The 18,131-nt window shown below is 42.1% G+C and overlaps 1 protein-coding gene across 5 annotated transcripts in view; it reads left to right on the plus strand.

Moving 5' to 3' along the window:
• The window catches only part of LOC147892044 (uncharacterized), a 35,573-nt gene extending 17,960 nt beyond the window's left edge, over nt 1–17,613 (plus strand). The window contains exons 5-8 of one of the 5 annotated variants that reach the window (XR_015542470.1): nt 9,952–10,081; nt 12,116–12,170; nt 13,701–13,788; nt 16,940–17,015. Coding sequence is in view for 3 of the 5 variants with exons in the window: in XM_087388429.1 (XP_087244555.1) it covers nt 9,952–10,081; nt 13,701–13,788; nt 14,359–14,483; nt 16,940–17,023 (427 nt within the window). In the remaining 2 variants the exon portion in view is untranslated. Of the gene's footprint in view, nt 1–9,951; nt 10,082–12,115; nt 12,171–13,700; nt 13,789–14,358; nt 14,484–16,939 lie in introns of those variants that run through there. The other 4 variants (XR_015542469.1, XM_087388429.1, XM_087388430.1 and 1 more) reach the window with 4 other exon arrangements.
• The last annotated feature ends 518 nt before the right edge of the window (nt 17,614–18,131 follow it).

Raw genomic sequence — 18,131 nt, forward strand, 5'->3', positions numbered from 1 at the left:
AGGAGATGAGGAAAAAGATTTTGGAGGAATGCCATGCACCTCCCTATGCTGGACATAGAGGAACTCTAGCACTAGAGAGGTATTTCTTTTGGCCAGGGATGCGGAAAGATATACATCAGTTTGTTACTGAATGCCTTACGTGTCAGAAAGTGAAGTATGATAGACGGAAGGCACCTGGCCTACTTATGCCTCTTCCCGTGCCTCAGGTACCGTGGGAAAGTATTACAATGGACTTCATTTTTGATTTGCCAGGATCAAAGTCAGGGAATGATGGGATTTGGACTATCATTGATAGATTCAGCCAGCAAGCTCATTTCATTCCGGTTCTCAAAACCATAAATGCAGATCATATGGCTAAGCTTTTCATGGCACAGATCTTTAAGCACCATGGTATGCCTAAGTCTATTGTCAGTGATCGAGCTCCCGGAATGACCAGTCTATTTTGGAGAGCTTTATTTGATAATATGGGGACGAATCTGAATTTTTCTTCTTCTTTCCATCCCCAGACAGATGGTCAAAGTGAAGTAGCAAATTCTACAGCATTGGATATGCTGAAATGCTACGTGGGTGACCAAGGTTCAGACTGGGAAAAGTACCTACCATTGGTAGAGTTTGCTTACAATAATATAGTACACAGCTCTACAGGGAAAGCCCCCTTTGAGGTCATATATGGGAAGGTGATTCTGCCACCTATCCTAAGGACCAAGGATGAAATATTTGCAGCTGATCAGTTTGTGAGAGACCTCCAGACAGCTTACAGCCAAGTCCGGACAGCAATTGAAAGGTCTCAAGAGAAGCATAAAAGAGCTGCAGATAAGCATAGAAGACAGCTAGATCTCAAGGAAGGGGATTGGGTACTTTTGAAGTTCGAGAAAGCTAGGCTCCGTAAGTTTAAAGGCAAACAGAAAGTGTATGCAAAGTTATCTCCCAGATACTATGGCCATTTCAGGGTTACGGAAAGAATAAATGAGGTTGCATACAGGTTGGCATCGCCAGAGCATTGGAGGATTCACAATGCATTCCATGTGAGTCTTCTAAAGAAATTCTAGGGGCCAGAGCCTACAGAGCCAATATCAGAGGATCCACCAGAAGTGGATGAGCTGGAGGAGGTCCTTTAGCTAGAGCAGATTGTGTACCATACTGTACGCAAAGGCCCTCAGGACAAGGAGTTTTACAAGTATCTTGTAAAATTCATGAATTATACGGCATTAGATGCGAAGTGGATGGATGAAGACATGTTATTCGATCATCCACAGCTTCTGGATGTTTACAAGGAAGCTTTTCAGTTGAGGTCAATTGAATAGAAGCCGAGGGGATGTCACCACAATGTAAATATCCTAAGTCAAAGTACAGTTGATAATTTATTTGATCATAATTAAAGAGTTTTCTTATGGGTTAATTATGGTCAAAGAGTTCTTTTAATGGTCAAAGAATTGACTACGGTCAAAGATACTTGACTCTAGTCAAGTAAACCTGACTTCGGTCGGGGAGACTTGGTTTATTACCAAGAGGGTTAACTGCGGTTAACCAGAGAACTACAGAGCTGACTACGGTCAGAGAGTGTTGACTTCGGTTAACGAGACTGGGCATGCGCCAAGAGGGTTAACTACGGTTAACCAAGATGTGTCAACTTCGGTTGGAGAGACTTGACTATAATTAAGGCGCCTCGACCCTTGGTCAAAGCCCCTTAATTATGATCAAGGGCGTTGGCTTCGGTCAACCAGAGAATAAATATATATTTTTATATGTGTTATGTGTGCACATGTGTTCAGTGGGGACGCCCACCGTGACTAGAATTAGTCCACAGTGTGTTACTTGCATGCAAAGCGCTAACAATTAATGGGTACCATGGTGGTGCGCTTTAATTAATTGTTGCAGGTACTAGGAAGAGTTATTTTCCTAAGCGCTACGGGAGCCTAACAAGAGTCTAGGAGGCGGTTCGCGTGACCAAGTGCTTCGAAGACTCCAGAGTTGCTCTTAGTGGCATGTAATTAGGAAAGTAAATTAGAATTTGACAAGTGGCTTGTTGCCAAGAAAGGGAGCCTAAGAGCTCATGTAATGATTCACTTTTGTTACGTTTGGATTTTATGTATGAACAGCTTCTACGTTGAACTCATGTACTTGATTTCTCTTGGATGAATAAAAACCTTTGGGGGGGTCTAGCGCGACGATTGTCTTGGGCCCTAGTGTATCTGTTGAGAGAGGGAGAGAGGGAGAGAAAAGAGAGTGTCTTTTCTGTCCTTTACGAGTAAGATTTCATAGAGAAATGAGAGCGAGAGGTTTCAGTCTCATTAGGATCACATGCTCGAGCAAGAATTTAGTGATATCAGATGTGCGAGCAGAGGCCAAAGGTTTAGCAATAGCCCATCGAGTGACATAATCAGTTAGAATAATTATATAAGAGTTCCCACGAGCGGATGCTGGAAAGGGATTGGCATTATCGTATGCTTTGAGTTCGAGGGGCTTAGAGGCTATGATGGACTGGAGATTGCCAGCGGGTTTCCGTGGAGGCAACTTGTAAAGCTGACAGACCGGTCAAGAGCACAGATACTCATGGACAGAGAGGCGAAGCTTGGGCCAAAATAAGTTCGTGCGAAGCTTTTCCAAAACCTTTGGCGAAACCCAAATGGCCTCCAAAAAGGTCATCATGAAAGGATTTAAGGTAGAGATTTTGAACAGATGGGGGGACATAAACGTGGCTGAAATGGTGGGTTGTGATAGTAAAGGAGATTGTCAAAGACCGTATAGTGTAAGGGTTGGCGAGGGGACGACGGAGGGCCGCGATTGTGGTATCTTGCTGCTGAAGAAGGCAAAGCTGAGAGAGAGAGGGCAAAGTGGTATCAGGAGGGGGAACAGGTAAAGGGGTGTGGTGGGCGGTCGACGTGGCACCGAAGCCGAGGTTTCTTGGATGGATTGATAGTATACCTTGGAGAAAGCATCAATGATTTGATTGAATCGGCCTGGACGGTAAGTAATGAGGAAATCATTATCTTGGAGTAGAAGAACCCATCGGGCAAGATGACAAGTTGATTGCTTCTTAGTCCGCAAACTGACCAGGGCAACATGGTCAGTTTGGAGGTAAAAACGCGAGCTTCGAACATAGGGGATGAAATTTTTGGACGGCCTGGATCCTGTTGCATCAAGACAGCTCCGAGACCGTGATCCGATGCACTAGCGCAGATTAAGAAGGGCCTGCTAAAGTCGGGGTGGCGCATCAAGGCATCTTCTTGGAGAGCCGTGCGAGTCGCATTGAAAGCGGCTGGGTGGACCGGAAGCCAGGTAAAAGCAGTGTCAGTGTGTAACAAGCAGCGCATCGGAGTTTCCAGAGATGCCAATGTTGGGATTCTAGTCCTCGGAGGTGACTTCTACTACAATATGTTTATGTGACATTTTATGTTGTCTTTAGATTATGGTTATGAGGGGTGGAAAATCCGGGCTGATATTCTAGATGGCTCTTGGAGTCGATGAAGATGCTCAACTTGCATGGATTGGCTGTGCATACGTGGTGCATGGTGCCAGCTATAATCCTCCAATCTCATTGGAGCGGTTTCAATATTTGAGGAGCTCAGGTGGTGGAACATTCGGTGAAGACTATCCAGAAGATTTAGTATTGCAAAAGTATGCTTGTAAATCAGCTCCTGGCCACTGAGGCAGGAGATTATGGCATCGGATTGGCAATGCAGGGAAACTCTACCAGAAAGGTAACAGTGAAGATATACGATGATTTATTTTGAAGACTAAGCGACTCAAACATATGCTTTTTACAGTTCTAACTGTTGGAGATGATTACGACCATTATGAGGATTGGGTAATCTTTGTTACTCTTTGGGGTTCTTGACCAAGCCTTGAATGCAGAAGACTATTGAGATTTTTTTAAAATATTGGATCTTTTTTAGGGTCTGGCCCTGTGTGGGCGACTCGTTTTCAAGTCTTGTCCTCTGTGGATGACCAACTTTTTTGATCTGGTCTTCTTTTGGCCTTGTGTGGGCAAAGGACGTTTTCTTTTCATATGTCTTCTAGATGGTTCAGAAGATTTTCAATAGTTGTTTTTGTCGCCTCCTTAGCTCAAGGGGGGATTGTTGGGATTCTAGTCCTTGGAGGTGACTTCTACTACAATATGTTTATGTGACATTTTATGCTGTCTTCAGATTATGGTTCTGAGGGGTGGAAAATTCGGGCTGATATTCTAGATGGCTCTTGGAGTCTCGATGAAGATGCTCAACTTGCATGGATTGGCTGTGCATACGTGGTGCATGGTGCCAGCTATAATCCTCCAAGCTCATTGGAGCGGTTTCGATATTTGAGGAGCTCAGGTGGTGGAACATGCGGTGAAGACTATATATATATGTATGCTGTGTTTACTCTCTTTGTTTTTCCTCTCACACATTAGAGTTGTCTACTGTTAGCAAGGTTAGCTTGCAGGTCTTTAGGGTCCACAAATTGAGTCGTCTATGTCGTGTCTTGTATGCCAACAAACCCGTAGGGGTGCGGCAAGTCCTTCAAGTGTTCCATGGATTCACAATATTTCTTTGTAGCTGAGAGTTGCAAAAATTTTGTTCGCTGCTGCAATCTATATTGCTTGTCAAGAACATATATACGATTTGAGAGTGAGAGAGAGATTGTGTAAACAGATTGCATGCCTTGAGTTCTTACAGCCAACTGTGGAATGAAGTGCGATCTGTAACCAGTCGTGCCTAAAATCCATGGAGCTGCTTAGGAGTGCGTGAAATAGGATAATTGTTGAGTGCTTGCACCTTGGCAGGATCCGGGGGAACCTTAGCATTTCAAATCGGTTTGAGCAAAGTGACATTTATCCTTGTTCAGACGTAAATTGGAGGCGGACAAGAGCTGTAACACTTGATCGAGAACGATCAAATGTTCTTCAAGGGTGGTAGTATTTATGAGAACATCATCCAGATTAACGAGGACAGTAGCTTTCACAATCAAATTTTGGAGGACGAAATTCATTAAACGCTGAAAGGACCAAAGGGGGTCCGGAAGGCCTCTTGCACTTGTCCTCTTCCCACATAGGGATCTGCCAATACCCATACTTCAAATCTAGAGAAGTGAAATAACGGGAATGAGCTAAGGAATTGATAATGTCATCAATCTGGGGCAGCAGGTATTCATCCATGGTAGTGACCTTATTCAAGGGCCGGTAATCGACACAGAAGGGGAAAGACCCATCCGGCTTACGAACTAGATAAGGTTCACAGGTCCATGGGCTTTTTGAATGCCGGATCACATTGTTGCGAAGCATCAGATCGGCTTGGTGAGGTATTTTTCGTATCTGTTTCGGAGAGCGTCATCATTGAGCTGTGTGAACTGGATGAGCGTTGCCTGTGTGCACCTTGTGTGTAACAGCTGCAGTGGCATAAGTAGGCGTTCCAATGGAGAATGCATTAGGGTACTTTGCAAGGAGTGATTGAGCTAAGCCCGAACCCAAACATCCCAGACGATAGTGGTAGTAGAGACCTGATCTGAGAATTGATGAGCATTGAGAGCAGAGCCATGCAATGGGGGGAATATGTGGCAAAATCAAAGTGCGATGGGCAAAGTCAATGATGGTGTCTTGGGCCCACAACCAATCGCAGCCCAAATCAAGGGGAAAAGTTGATGGTGGAGGACAGGGGTAGGGTTGACGAAAGATCCAAAAGAAATAGGTAGGAGAGAGAGAGAGAGAGAGAGAGAGAGATAGAGAGAGAGTTTATTCTTGTTTTTTGGAAGATTTTGTTTCTTGATTTGCTTGCTTATTTTTGCTTAGTCACCTTCTTCCTTTCTTCTTTATTTCTTGTTTTCTTTATAAAGAGCTATTTGGAAGCGTAAAATGAACTGATGATGGGCTGTGGTAATAGAACTGTTGGAATCGACCAAAACCAAGATGGACGTGCCTTGGAACTGGGCAGAGACAACAAAGGCGATGGAGGGGGGGGATATACTGAAACGGTCCTGAAGAGGTGACTCCCTGACATCCCCAGGCTGTCTTTTCCCTTCCCAGGGAAGGAGACAAGTCGGGCAGGACCTGAGAATTTTGGAGGGAGGGTGAACCTTGTGATGCGAGAAACTGGTGGCAATACCATTTCACATGATCATACCGATCACAAAAAAAGCAGTGAGGGCGTTCTTGTGCATCACGATTGGGTAGGCGAGGGTGGTCAGAGGGGGTGTCCTAGCGGAGGCTTCGACATCAACTGGGCATTGTGGACATGATCAATGTCCATGGGAGTAGGACCCATTGAGGGGGCACGAAGAACCAATGGGAGGGGTGGCGCCTTTGGCGCATATTTTGCAGAGGTAAACTCTATTCGTTGCTCAATAACAGAGCCTCGTGAAGGGTCATAGGGCCCTGATCTTGGGTGTGTTGCGAGATATCAGAGTGTAATCTCGGCCATAAGAAGAACAATTTCAGCTCTTCCAACATGTTGCTGTCAACCCGCATCAAGAGATGAGTCAGCCACACCAAACTGAGATTGGGGAGGTGCCTTAGAGCCTGCAGCTGTGTCAGCAAATCCTTTACAATATTGGTGTTTCCAAAGGCTGAGTATAGCGCCATGCGGAGATGTGGCCAGAAGGACTTTACTTGCATATCTAGTTGGTGATACAAAGCTGTAGCCAACGCATGGAACACTGGCTTCACCTCCTCGACTTTCTGGTGGTCTGCTCAGCCGTGATATTCCGCGAGGTTGTCAAAATGATCAAGCCACATATAAATATCTTCTTCGGTGACCTATCAAACGGCTTGGGTCGAACCTTCGAATGATGGACTCGACGATTGTTTGAGGTCGATGCTAATCGTGCAGCAATAGCCGCCATGTTGATGTTTGACTGTATCAATTCAGACAACAATGTTGCCAGCATCTCTAGTGTAACCTGGAATTCGGGACTCCGTTGAGTGTGACCCTCTTACTGGACATGATTAGCATCGTGCTCCATCTGCTCCATGGCAGAATACCCGGCGTCTCCACCAAATCGTAGCAGGTAGGAAATGAATTTATCTGCAAAAATAAGCATTTACATAGTTATGAGCAGATGCCTAAGGTCAGCCTCAATTCCTTTCTTGACCTCATTGCTTATGCCAAGCTTAACCCCCATGTGGATATACTTGTGACGCCTCTGTCATGATATATGACTAGAAAGACCACAACTGTCCATATTCTCCCCAAATGTGCGTTGCCCAGAAAAGGATCTTGTCAAGGCAGTGAGAAACATCGTCCCTAGCTGGAGGTTTGTCAGGTCGTTGGCAGCAGTCATGTTTCTCTCTCGCCATATTTGTAGTAAGTACGAAACAAGGTTGAAAAAGATGCCTCCGCACACAAAGTAATCACAACAAGCGGCTCCTAGATGTCAACATTGAAGACAGAGTGAATATGTTTCTGTCCTTACAAAACACAGGAATTTGCAGCAGCTTTGCAATGCTATATATGTGAAGATCATCAGATCTCTTCGCACTGGTAGTGTCGCTGCAGCCTTCTCTTGAAGAAGGTGACAAATTATATTTAGGAATGGCAAGTTAGGCGTTTTATAGATGATTTATTTGTACCAGATGTTCCTAACTTTCAAGACTTTATGTACAAAGACGCTAGTGCTTTTGGAGAAGGAATCCATCCTCGTGACTCTTGTGAACTGAACTGCACTTCAAGAGGGGATTCTTGTGTTTTCTTAGATCTTAGAATTTCTCAATCTACCATAGGATTAGAGGTTGATATATACGATAAACGTGAACAACCTGAATATAGTGGTTTACACATTATAAAAATGCCTCACATGGACTCAAACATTTCTGATTTGGCAAAATATGGAGTCATTTCTTCCCAATTCCATAGATTTTCCCGCCTTTGTACAACTAAGGAGTCTTTTATCACTCAATGTAGTAATTTGATCACTTTACTATTACACAAGAGGTATAATCCAAGGAAAATAATGAAAAAAGTATGCACATTCTTAGATATGAAGTCTTTTATCTATGGTGTATCGGCCTTAGGTATGTTTAGAATGATTGAACATAAGCTGAAAACAAAAAGCGGGGAGCTGAATAGCCCGTTTTTCTTTTAGTTTCAAAAGAGAGTTTGTTTGAGTATGCTTGTGCTTTCTAAGTTACAAATGTATTTTTGACTCTTTGTAGGAAACAATACATAAGTGTAAAGGACCATTTAGCTTTTTACGTTTTAAATAAGAGTGAGAGTGAGAGTAAGAGTGAGAGTGAGAGAGAGAGAGAGAGAGAGCGATATTCCAGTTTTTTGGAAGATTTTGTTTCTTGACTTGCTTGTTTATTTTTGCTTAGTCACCTGCTTCCTTTCTTCTTTATTTCTTGTTTTCTTTCTCTTCTGTTTATTTGACGTATTTTAGTAAGCACTGGGTTTGCCCAAGAGACTCCGCGGGTCTTTAGAAACCCAGTATAGCTGCTTATGCTTGGGCACTGATGACGACATAAGTGTTGCTTTGCTTGCTAAGTATGTCTTCCTTTTGTTTTTCTTAAAAGTGTTTGTTTACCTCTTTTTTCTTCTCTTTCATATTCTCTTTTATTTTCTCTTTTATTTTCTGTGTAGATTTTTGATCTTTAGAACAACAAAAAATCTAAATTTGTATGATTGGACTTATTCTAGTCTTACAAAGGTATATATATATATATATATTTAGGAATGGCAGTCCGCCCCGCTTCTATGCAAGTCACATCTTCCACCATCAATTCGTAGTGCTCATGGTGAAGTAAGTATGATCCTCGCCTACAAAATCACTTAATTCGGATACTAGCTGAGATGAAAAGGCGGAAGTCGCATCAGAGGCAGACTTTCTCATGACGATGTTCTCCATCATCTCAGCTCCATTGTGGGATGAGAATGATGCATCACAGTCGGACCTCGCCTTGCAAGCTAGGGCAATGCCTTGTAAGACCTCGTCTAGGTCATTCATCAAAGAGTGAGGCCGCTTTTTAAAGGTCTTATAGAATGGCTGCTCCATCCTGGGTCTAGTTTTGTGGCAAGAAGGAATCCCATACATATGAATGATGCACGAAAATATATGCAAAGCAATGTGGCCGGTCGGTGAGGGTGGAGGCAGGTGGTGAGGAAAGGTGAGTGGAAAGGGGTAGCTCCAAACACCTTGAAGCAACAGGATGGAGAGCTCCAAGCTGTGCCAAAAAACTGTAGGATCAAAAGTTCTGGATCGTCAAACAACGGCATTATCAAAAGCTCTGAAAGCTGTGTGCAAGTGATTGGATGAAAGGCTCCTGGCTACTGCAAACAACGGTATGATCAAAAGCGCCGAAAGCTGTGCGCAAGTGATTGGATGAAAGGCTCCTGGCTACTGCAAACAAACTGATCAAAAGTTCCAAGCTTGTGAGACTACAATCGGAAGAAAGAGGAGGAGGGAGATGCAGAGTATCGGAGGGGGAAGGTGGAATGCTAAGAAAGGAGGGCGGAAGGTGGGATACTTGATTGATTCGAAGGGAGGGAGGATCGGATTGAATGCCTGCCACTTGCCAAAAATGTCCAACTTGCTGATTGGATTCAATGCGCTTAACGAATCTAAGCATCTAAACCACATAATATCTTGAACACTCAAAAAATTGAAAGAAATTCATTTTAGCTTCTCCACCCAACGATCCTAATCCCTACTCCTCCAGGGGCAGGCCAAAAAAGAGTTTGCCAAAGAAAATAAAAAAATGCATCATTTAAAATGTTGTAACCACTTGATGCATTGAGCAAATCAATGATTTGGCATCTCTATTTATGTCAAGTATCATATTTCTACCTTGAGTAGTCTTTGTATGATGTCTGTGATTGTCACTGGTAATGCATAATCCCCTATTTGCTATGGGCCTTGAGCATCTTGTTGTTGTTACAGGTCTAGCTTGTTTATGCTTTGTATGATATCTATGATATGTCATTGGTAATCTGTAATTGCCCATTTGCTATGAGGCCTCGAGCATTTTCTTTTGCATGTATCCTGCAGTTTTGGTGGTGAACATTCAACTTGGAGATCTCAGCTACCTACACAATGTGTGCAGAGAGATGTCTCCTGGTGCATCTCTCCTGTAATGTTGATACACTTCCTACGTTTGCATGCTCATCTTGAAAGAAAGGTATGATGTCTCCGTGTGGGTTCCTGATGATGTTGCTGCAGATTCTCATAGTGTCACTATGTCCCTGCATCCGGAGCATGAAATGTCATTCATCAATGTATGTGAGGAAGGGGTATGTGGAACCAAAGCCATTTCATAAGAAACAGTGTGAAACAACCCCTCACCAGATCTAGTAAAGAGCAGACCCTGGTAGGGTACAACTTCGAACTGACGTCAACAAGAACCATGGGACACACCCACAAACAACGCATTAGGGTTGGAGCTAGCAGCTCACCTCCCAGCTGTAGGCTCAGTACATTGAGTCACCCCTGAGCCTGAGGTCTAGACCATTGCAGAGAGCTAGCCAGCATCGAGGTCCAAAGATGCATCCCATACTACATGTCCTTTTCTCTAGCTGCTGCTCCCAGGCCAGCGGGTCTACAACCTAAAAAAACACTCTTCCAGAAACCATGGATTACACTCACAGCAGGGCATCGACCATCAGTATTCTGTAGAAGGAGGTTTTCTTTAATTAAATTCTTTGCATGATTTTTATCTTTGAGTTCTTAACTTCCTTTGTCCACAGTGTAGGCTTGTATGACCAATCCAACATATAGAATAATTTGAAGACACAAACGAGTTTTGTTGGTGCAAGATGAATGTAGATTGTTAATGATAGCCTTTTCTCAATTTCATGTGAACAAACATGAAATTGCTCAAGAAGTCCTTCTCTGGCTTCCATGACCTCAATGATGTGCTTGCCAATTGCATCCATGTGAGCCTGTTGTGAGAGAAACAATAGTGTCATGACGATCTCAACACTTCAAAATGTACCCATAAAAGGGAGTATGCTGCACATTCCAAAAGGACATGTTGCTCATCTTCACCATGACCTAATTAGAGCCATTCCTCCACATGTTGGCTAATTCAAGGTTTCATCATATTCACGGTGAATTGAGTGGCACTCTCGTCTAGTATTCAAAGCGACAAGAGGGTACATGATATGCATGAGCTTGAGGAGGATGACCAATACATATTTCAATGCCGCGCCTACTATGTGAGCCTGTTGTGAGAGAAACAATAGTGTCATGACTATCTCAACACTTCAAAATTTACCCATAAAAGGGAGTATGCTGCACATTCCATAAGGACATGTTGCTCATCTTCACCACGACCTAATTAGAGCCATTCCTCCACATGTTGGCTAATTCAATGTTTCATCATATTCACGGTGAATTGAGTGGCATTCTCGTCTAGTATCCAAAGCGGCAAGAGGGTACATGATATGCATGAGCTTGAGGAGGATGACCAATACACCTTTCAATGCCGCGCCTACTATGATATCGTCAGGAGGTTCCATTGTGTTACGTCCATAACAAGACTAACAAGGGCCTAGGCTTAACCAAAGCCAAGGCCAAACTAACCTAGGATCTTGGTTAGGATCTAAGGTTAGAGCGTGGTCCAACCCGAGGTTAGGAATAACCTAGGCTTGTGACCAGACCTAGTATGGAAGGTTTAGATCCCATAGATTGAGCTAGCTTGCTTAGGGCTTGGCTAGATAAAGCTAGCCTATGAATGCATGGCTAATCTTGGCATGGCTGAGATAAACATAGCAAAGCGTGGTCCCAAGTAAAGTAAAGCTATTTTGGGAATGCATGGTAAAGTTAAGGCTCACTGCTTAGGAAAGCCAGGGCCTGGCCTATACGTTGGCCCAGGCTATATGTGTAGGCTAGGGGCTCAATTTCAGGGGACCATAGGGTGCAAATGAAAAAATTCCACTAGAAGGCATGTGTTCACCTTAGGACCTTCTCTTTTCTTTTCATTATAGCTACAATTGATTTGCATTGCAATGTTTCCTAGTGATCTTGATGTGCAATCAAGAGCATGGCCACCTACAAGTGGGTATGTATAGATTACCAATAACAATTGTACTACTATTAGTGTAAATATGTCGAGATCTTTATATCCAATTGTTATTTGCATTTAGAAAATGATATGGTTTTTGTGATTAGTTTAATGTGATAGTCTCTTAGTCTTGAAACATATTGTTTGTAGAATTTCTCCTGGAGATTTGATCATGTTCAACAATGTTCTACTTCAAGAAGTCAAGGTATGCTCTAAGCATAGATTCATAGTGATTCTATGGAACAATGCCTTTTTATGAAGTGCTCTAAATATGTATTCATCAACGATATTAGGAAGTTTTGTAAGGGTTGCAAATGGGACTGTTCAAACTTCATAGTGTTTTTTTGGGGATTGGACTTGGAATAATCTATGAAAACTAGCAATTATTCTTGTAGCTTAAGCATGGTCTTGCCCAAGAGACTCCGCAGGTCTTTAGAAACCCAGTGTAGCTGCTTATGCTTGGGCACTGATGACGACATAAGTGTTGCTTTGCTTGCTAACTAAGAAAATGAAGGTATTTGCATATACATTTTGTTTTTCATAAAAGTTTTTGTTTACCTCTTTTTTCTTCTCTTTCATTTTCTCTTTTATTTTCTGTGTAGATTTTTGGTCTTTAGAACAACAAAAAATATAAATTTGTATGATTGGACTTATTCTAGTCTTACAAAGGTATATATTGGTCTTGTCAAATCCTATATCTGATGTAGAGCCCTCGTACTGTTAAGACTGATGGTCAACTCTCTCTCGTGCATAATTTATGGGATGGAGAATGAAAATTTACTGAACATATGTTTTGTGTAATTTACTCAGCCCATGAACAGCTGCCTGGCCTCAAGCTGGGCCACTGCAGCCACAGGGCTGCCACCAAAGGGCAGAACATCTGTCACATGGGCAGACAACAGCAAGCAGCAGCAGGCAGTCTAAGTGGGACAGGTAGGCAGGCCAGCGAAGAAGCCATTCCAGGAGCAGTCGCTGTAGATGTTCCAGGTCAGCCACAGCAGCAGGCAGTCCAAGTGGGACAGGCAGGCAGGCCAGCAAACGAGCCATTCAGGAGCAGTCACTGTAGCTGCTCGAGGTTAGCCATATATGGCAGATCTGGGCTGGGTAGGTTTAAATCCAACTTAGTCAGCAGCTCCAGTTGTGAAGGATTTCAGCCTATGAAAGGCTGAAACCGGCCTTCAATAACAAAAGGGCAGTGATCTTCTTCTACACAGTCATAAACTTCATAAATAGCCACAATGCAAGCTTCAGTCACTTCAACCACTTAGCACAACTTAGAAACAAACTTCAACAATAACAAAGGTGAGGCTAGAATGTCCCTGCTCAATGAAAACAATACATAGTGCACCCACTAGCCCCAAATGCTTTGGCGCCCTTATGGTATTTATTTAATGCTTTTGAATGGAAATGCTTTACAACAGGGGTTCACCCCTGCACTGTTCCTCTCTGCAAATCCTCTACCTGTCTTCAAGGCATCTAATCCAAGTGCACCACTAGAATAGAGAGGGGAAAAAGTGGGCTGGCACAGGCTAGGATCCACAAAAGCAAGCAAAGGGGTAGGACCAAGGGGGACCGTGCATACGATTTAGTTTTAAATTGTGGTCCATGATTTCTTATATGAAAAGTGTACACACTCAGCTATTATATTTCATCCGAGTTTGACTATGCAATGAATGGACATGATGATGATGCTTTCTGCCTATGTTTATGAACTTGTTAATTGTCATGTGTTCAGGTGATAAATCGCTACATGTCTTTTGAAGAAATGCTGAAAATGGAAGATTTGGATGCAGTTCTTCCTGGTATCAAATCTGTTTCAGAAGGTATAGCTATATTTTGCTTCCATGGAACTATCACCTAGGATATTGGCGTTTAGGAATTATTTGATAACTTATTTACTACATTAGTTGATCAGGCTAGATTTAATGTACAGTATATGTAGAGTGGTTTTGTATATGTGTGTGTGTTTTTCAACATTAATCTCTGTGCTTGCTTGCTAGATTAATGTCAAATATGTGTCATGATCAAGTGGTGCACGTGCCCATACATTTGGGCATGTAAATGCTTGTTCCAAAGAGAATAATGTGTCAAGTTTTCTTGTGCAAGCTTGATGATGATCTTCCATCTTATGGTAAAAAAGCATGCGTGTGTGCACGTGGCTGCCTGCATGGATGCATACAGAACTTTTCTAATTGATTGCTGCAGTAAGGTTGGTTAATGAGAGACTCCTCGAGCTTTCCAATATGCAACAAAGCACTAGAAGGGCCATGGGGTACCTGTTTATGGACTTTGTGCAGATGATATGATTTGCATTTGCGTATCTGGATTGGCACACATTTGTGCACTGCCACAGTGAAAATAGTGTTTCTGAGATTTTTTATTGGCCATATTAGGTATAACGGTTTATAGGAAATTCTATACGGAGGAAAAAGAGAGGGCTGGAGGGGTTCTAGCTATCCATGTGTGCTGTCTACGTAGAGGCAAGCAACCGCTTGAAATTGTTGAAGACATCTTTGAAGTAAGAAAATCTCTATCTTTCACATTGCTCTTTTCTTGCACTGTTTAATTTGACAGAACAATTTGAGAGATTTCATCGTTGAATGTCTTGAGTTGATGAGAGGACAATCGGCATGAATAGACATCGTTCATTAGTGTTTAAAGCTTGCTTCTTTTCCTAGAGGGATTATGAATTAGAAAACACACTTCTCGGCAAGGTCTACAGGTGTCTACAGGTGTTTAGTTTAATTGGGAAATTTACAAAGGCATTTCTGTGTATTGGACTTACTGTTGGATTTTAGTAGACGATCAACTTGTGAAAATTTTCCGACTTCACAGACATTTCAAATCCTAGAGCACTTAGGTCTTTCAGTTGATGGTATCCATTGCTGGGGGATAGGTGGGTTGTCTTGTGATTACGCATATTGGTGCCCAAGTTTCAAATGTATTGCTTCGCTTCAACTTGAGTAATTGCAATGAAGCACTTCTAACTTGCTTCGGCACTTCTTTGCTGGGCCAATTTTATTTCTTTTAATTTCCATTACATGCACAATGTGATAAAATTGAATAGATGCAACTTGTTGTGCTTGTAGAGTAAGTCCTTTTTAATGCAATCTGTTTATGCTTTGTTCTTTCAATATTGTATTCTTGGATTCACCACCACTCTTTTGAAATTATGTTTTACGTGATCATGATTGTGCCCACAAGCAAATTATGTGAGAAGGAAGTCTCAGTCGTGAACCATGTAAAACCATATCAGTATCAAGTTGCTCATTATCAGAAACTTTTCCATGCCTTACGATATACTGATCTCGTACTTTTAACTTAGATGGTGCTCAATTTGTGGTAATCTGAGCCAGTGGACTGTTTGTTATTGAAAGTAGTCTTGCTATGAAGTAGATATGGCACTGAGTGTGTTATCTTTGGAAGAATTTGAATAACCTTCATTGCTTTGCAGACTAGATGCTCGTTTGGGAGAGACTAAAATGAAATTGTTTAGACTTCACATGCAGTTGTAGCTTGAATGAAGAGATTTGGGATAATATTTGATTAGCCTTCTCCTTCAGTGCTAGCCTTCGTCATGGCTGAGTCTGCCCTTCACCTCCGGAGTGCCGACAGAAACTTAGTACGAAGACTTTGTATAAATGGATGCTCAAGTATGTGTGGGTGTGTGGATTTGTATGTGTGAGAGCATGTTATACTATAGTCTACACCCACTGTGGGTGCTGATGACGTCAGTGGGGATGTCATAGTAGCTAGTCCCTGCTATGCGTGATGGAGTTTATGGTTTTCAATCTTATGAGTGACTATCGTGAGATTGAAACTGCATGTTGTGTTTTTAGAGGATGAGTTTGGGAATGTTCCTGGATTCATCTAGGTATATACATTGCTTTGCAGCATTGTCTTGGAAATTTCTCGAGTCATTTATATTGTAGAACATTGTGCCATTGCTTTTGACCAAGTTCTGCTACTAACTGCCAAGGATTGAGAACCTTTGAGCCTCTTTGGGCACAAGAATTTATGCATAAAGAGCCAACACTTGAATGTCAGTTCTTTGTAAAACTAAACTCAACTATACTTAATATTGTTGTCCTCCAGAGATCTTTGATTGCACCCTTCTTAGCCAGTAGATCAGACATGTGATCAACTAATATGAACTTTCATGCAACAGAGTACTACGGGTTGTAAAATACCCAATTAGCTGGCTTTGCCCTTCTCAATCAGGCTCTAAATCAAAGTACACATACATGGCTAGATGCCAGCAAGTAAACCACTTTGGCTTATTTGATTAACAGTTTTTAAATGGTCATTCATTTCCTTATTAGCACGATGTATATGCTAAGACCTTTGTCTTTTCCTCTCTTTACTTCTGGAGTAACGATTTCAACAGCATATTTGAAATGACAAGCAATTTAGGGCCTTCTCTTATGCACCTTATTCATCTCTCTAAGTCCTGTGAAACATGATCTTGTAGTCAATCACAGGAGGGTCTTGTATTACAGGTTTTGCCATTTGCCAGCATTACAAGTTGTAGCACGTTCTACAACCACTCAGTACTTTTCAAGCTCGCTGGAGCCACAATCCTCAAAAGCATTAGGTCTACCCACCTAGGCCTCCCCTTACGTCTGCTATTTTTTGTTGATTGATCATTCTTGTAGTGCTCGTAGTGGGCCAGAATATCACGGGAGCATCTTGGAATACACACTTTGCCAGTTGTTGAAATGGAAAGTGCGGTCAGTTATATAGTTGTTTTGGATTTTCTAGGTCTGCTAGAACCCCAAAAAATATAATCACAGCCCAGTATCCTCCTCACCCCTCTCTTTCCCTCACAAAAAAATAAAGGGCAAGTAGAGTTAAAATAAGAATAGGCACAGGAAGGTAAGTTTCTGGATCTTACATTCGTTTTATTTCTATGTTTTTTCAAATTGGGCATTATTAAGCAACAGCTTGAAATGGATTGTTAAATGTCCCTCACAGGTATTGGATGAAGATGGCGTTCGAGCTTTAATTGGACCAAGGTCCTGTACTGAGAATGTCAAGGTTTCCTCGCCTTCTACATGATCTCTTCTTTAATCATTTTGAGCTGCCAATGGTGATGATATAATCCATTTGAATAAGTTTTCCTTCGTCATAGACTGCATACATTGATGTCTCGTTATTGTAAAGTTTTAGTGGCTTATTCCTATTGCGAATATAAAGGTTTTGTGGTGGTACTGTACTCATGACTGAAATTGGAGAAGCCATTTTTTAGCTTACTTGGAGGGCCATCACCTTGCCTGTCCGATCCAGGTCTCATTATTAGGTTTGGTGTAGCGTATTGAGCAGGTTCTGTTAGTGCAACCCTCTCAAATGCCTTGCGTGGACTTGGTTTTAAAGATGGTGCCCTACCTCACAGCTTGGCATGTTGGAGGGACCAATCTGATGCAGTCGTGTTTGCAGCTTTTTGTAGGCCTTATTTATAGTGTGTGTGATGTGATGAGGATGGTTTTCCAAGCTTCTTGTCAATGATTGAAGAGAAGCATGAGGCCTTTTAAGCATCTGAGTGCACTGTCTCCTAAGGAAAGATCAGTTTAGTTGCATTTTGTTACTTGGCTAGAAATCTGTTGATTTTTATAGGAAAGGTCTGTTCCATGAGCTTTCAAGCTATAGATTGGGGATGCAATGGATGGACTTGATTCGTAAGCACAACCCTCCCTTTCTGTGGAAAATCCATTCATGTCGCCCATACATTAAAGATTTGTTGGAGACGTTCTGCTTAGTAGCATGGTGAGACTAATCCTTCTTGCTCTATCAGCATGCTGCTTAACGGAACAAGTAGAGGATGTCTAACATATCCAACAGTATGAAAACTATATGTATTGGAGGGGAATAGTAGTTGTTATTTTTTCTTTTCTTTTTTTTTTTTGGGGGGGGGGGGGTGTCGCAACTTGTATTTAATGTTATGTATGTAAGACTTAGAGGAAAATTTATCTTCTGAAATTTTGCTTATTATTCTGAAACACTTCTTTGTTAAGCTTGCATGGTTCTTTTAGTCTAGAGAAGGGACAAAATTGAATATAAAATAGTGCATATACTACAAAGGAACTTCATGTGAGGAAAACAAGGTCCCACTTTTAACTTTTTTGGAGTTAAGAGATGTTAACAATTGATTTCAAGTAACCAAATGTAC

Source organism: Dipteris shenzhenensis, chromosome 17 (assembly GCF_047967505.1).
Source record: "Dipteris shenzhenensis isolate YYH24624 ecotype China chromosome 17, Dip_SZ_1.0, whole genome shotgun sequence".
NCBI classification, from domain to species: Eukaryota; Viridiplantae; Streptophyta; class Polypodiopsida; order Gleicheniales; family Dipteridaceae; genus Dipteris; species Dipteris shenzhenensis.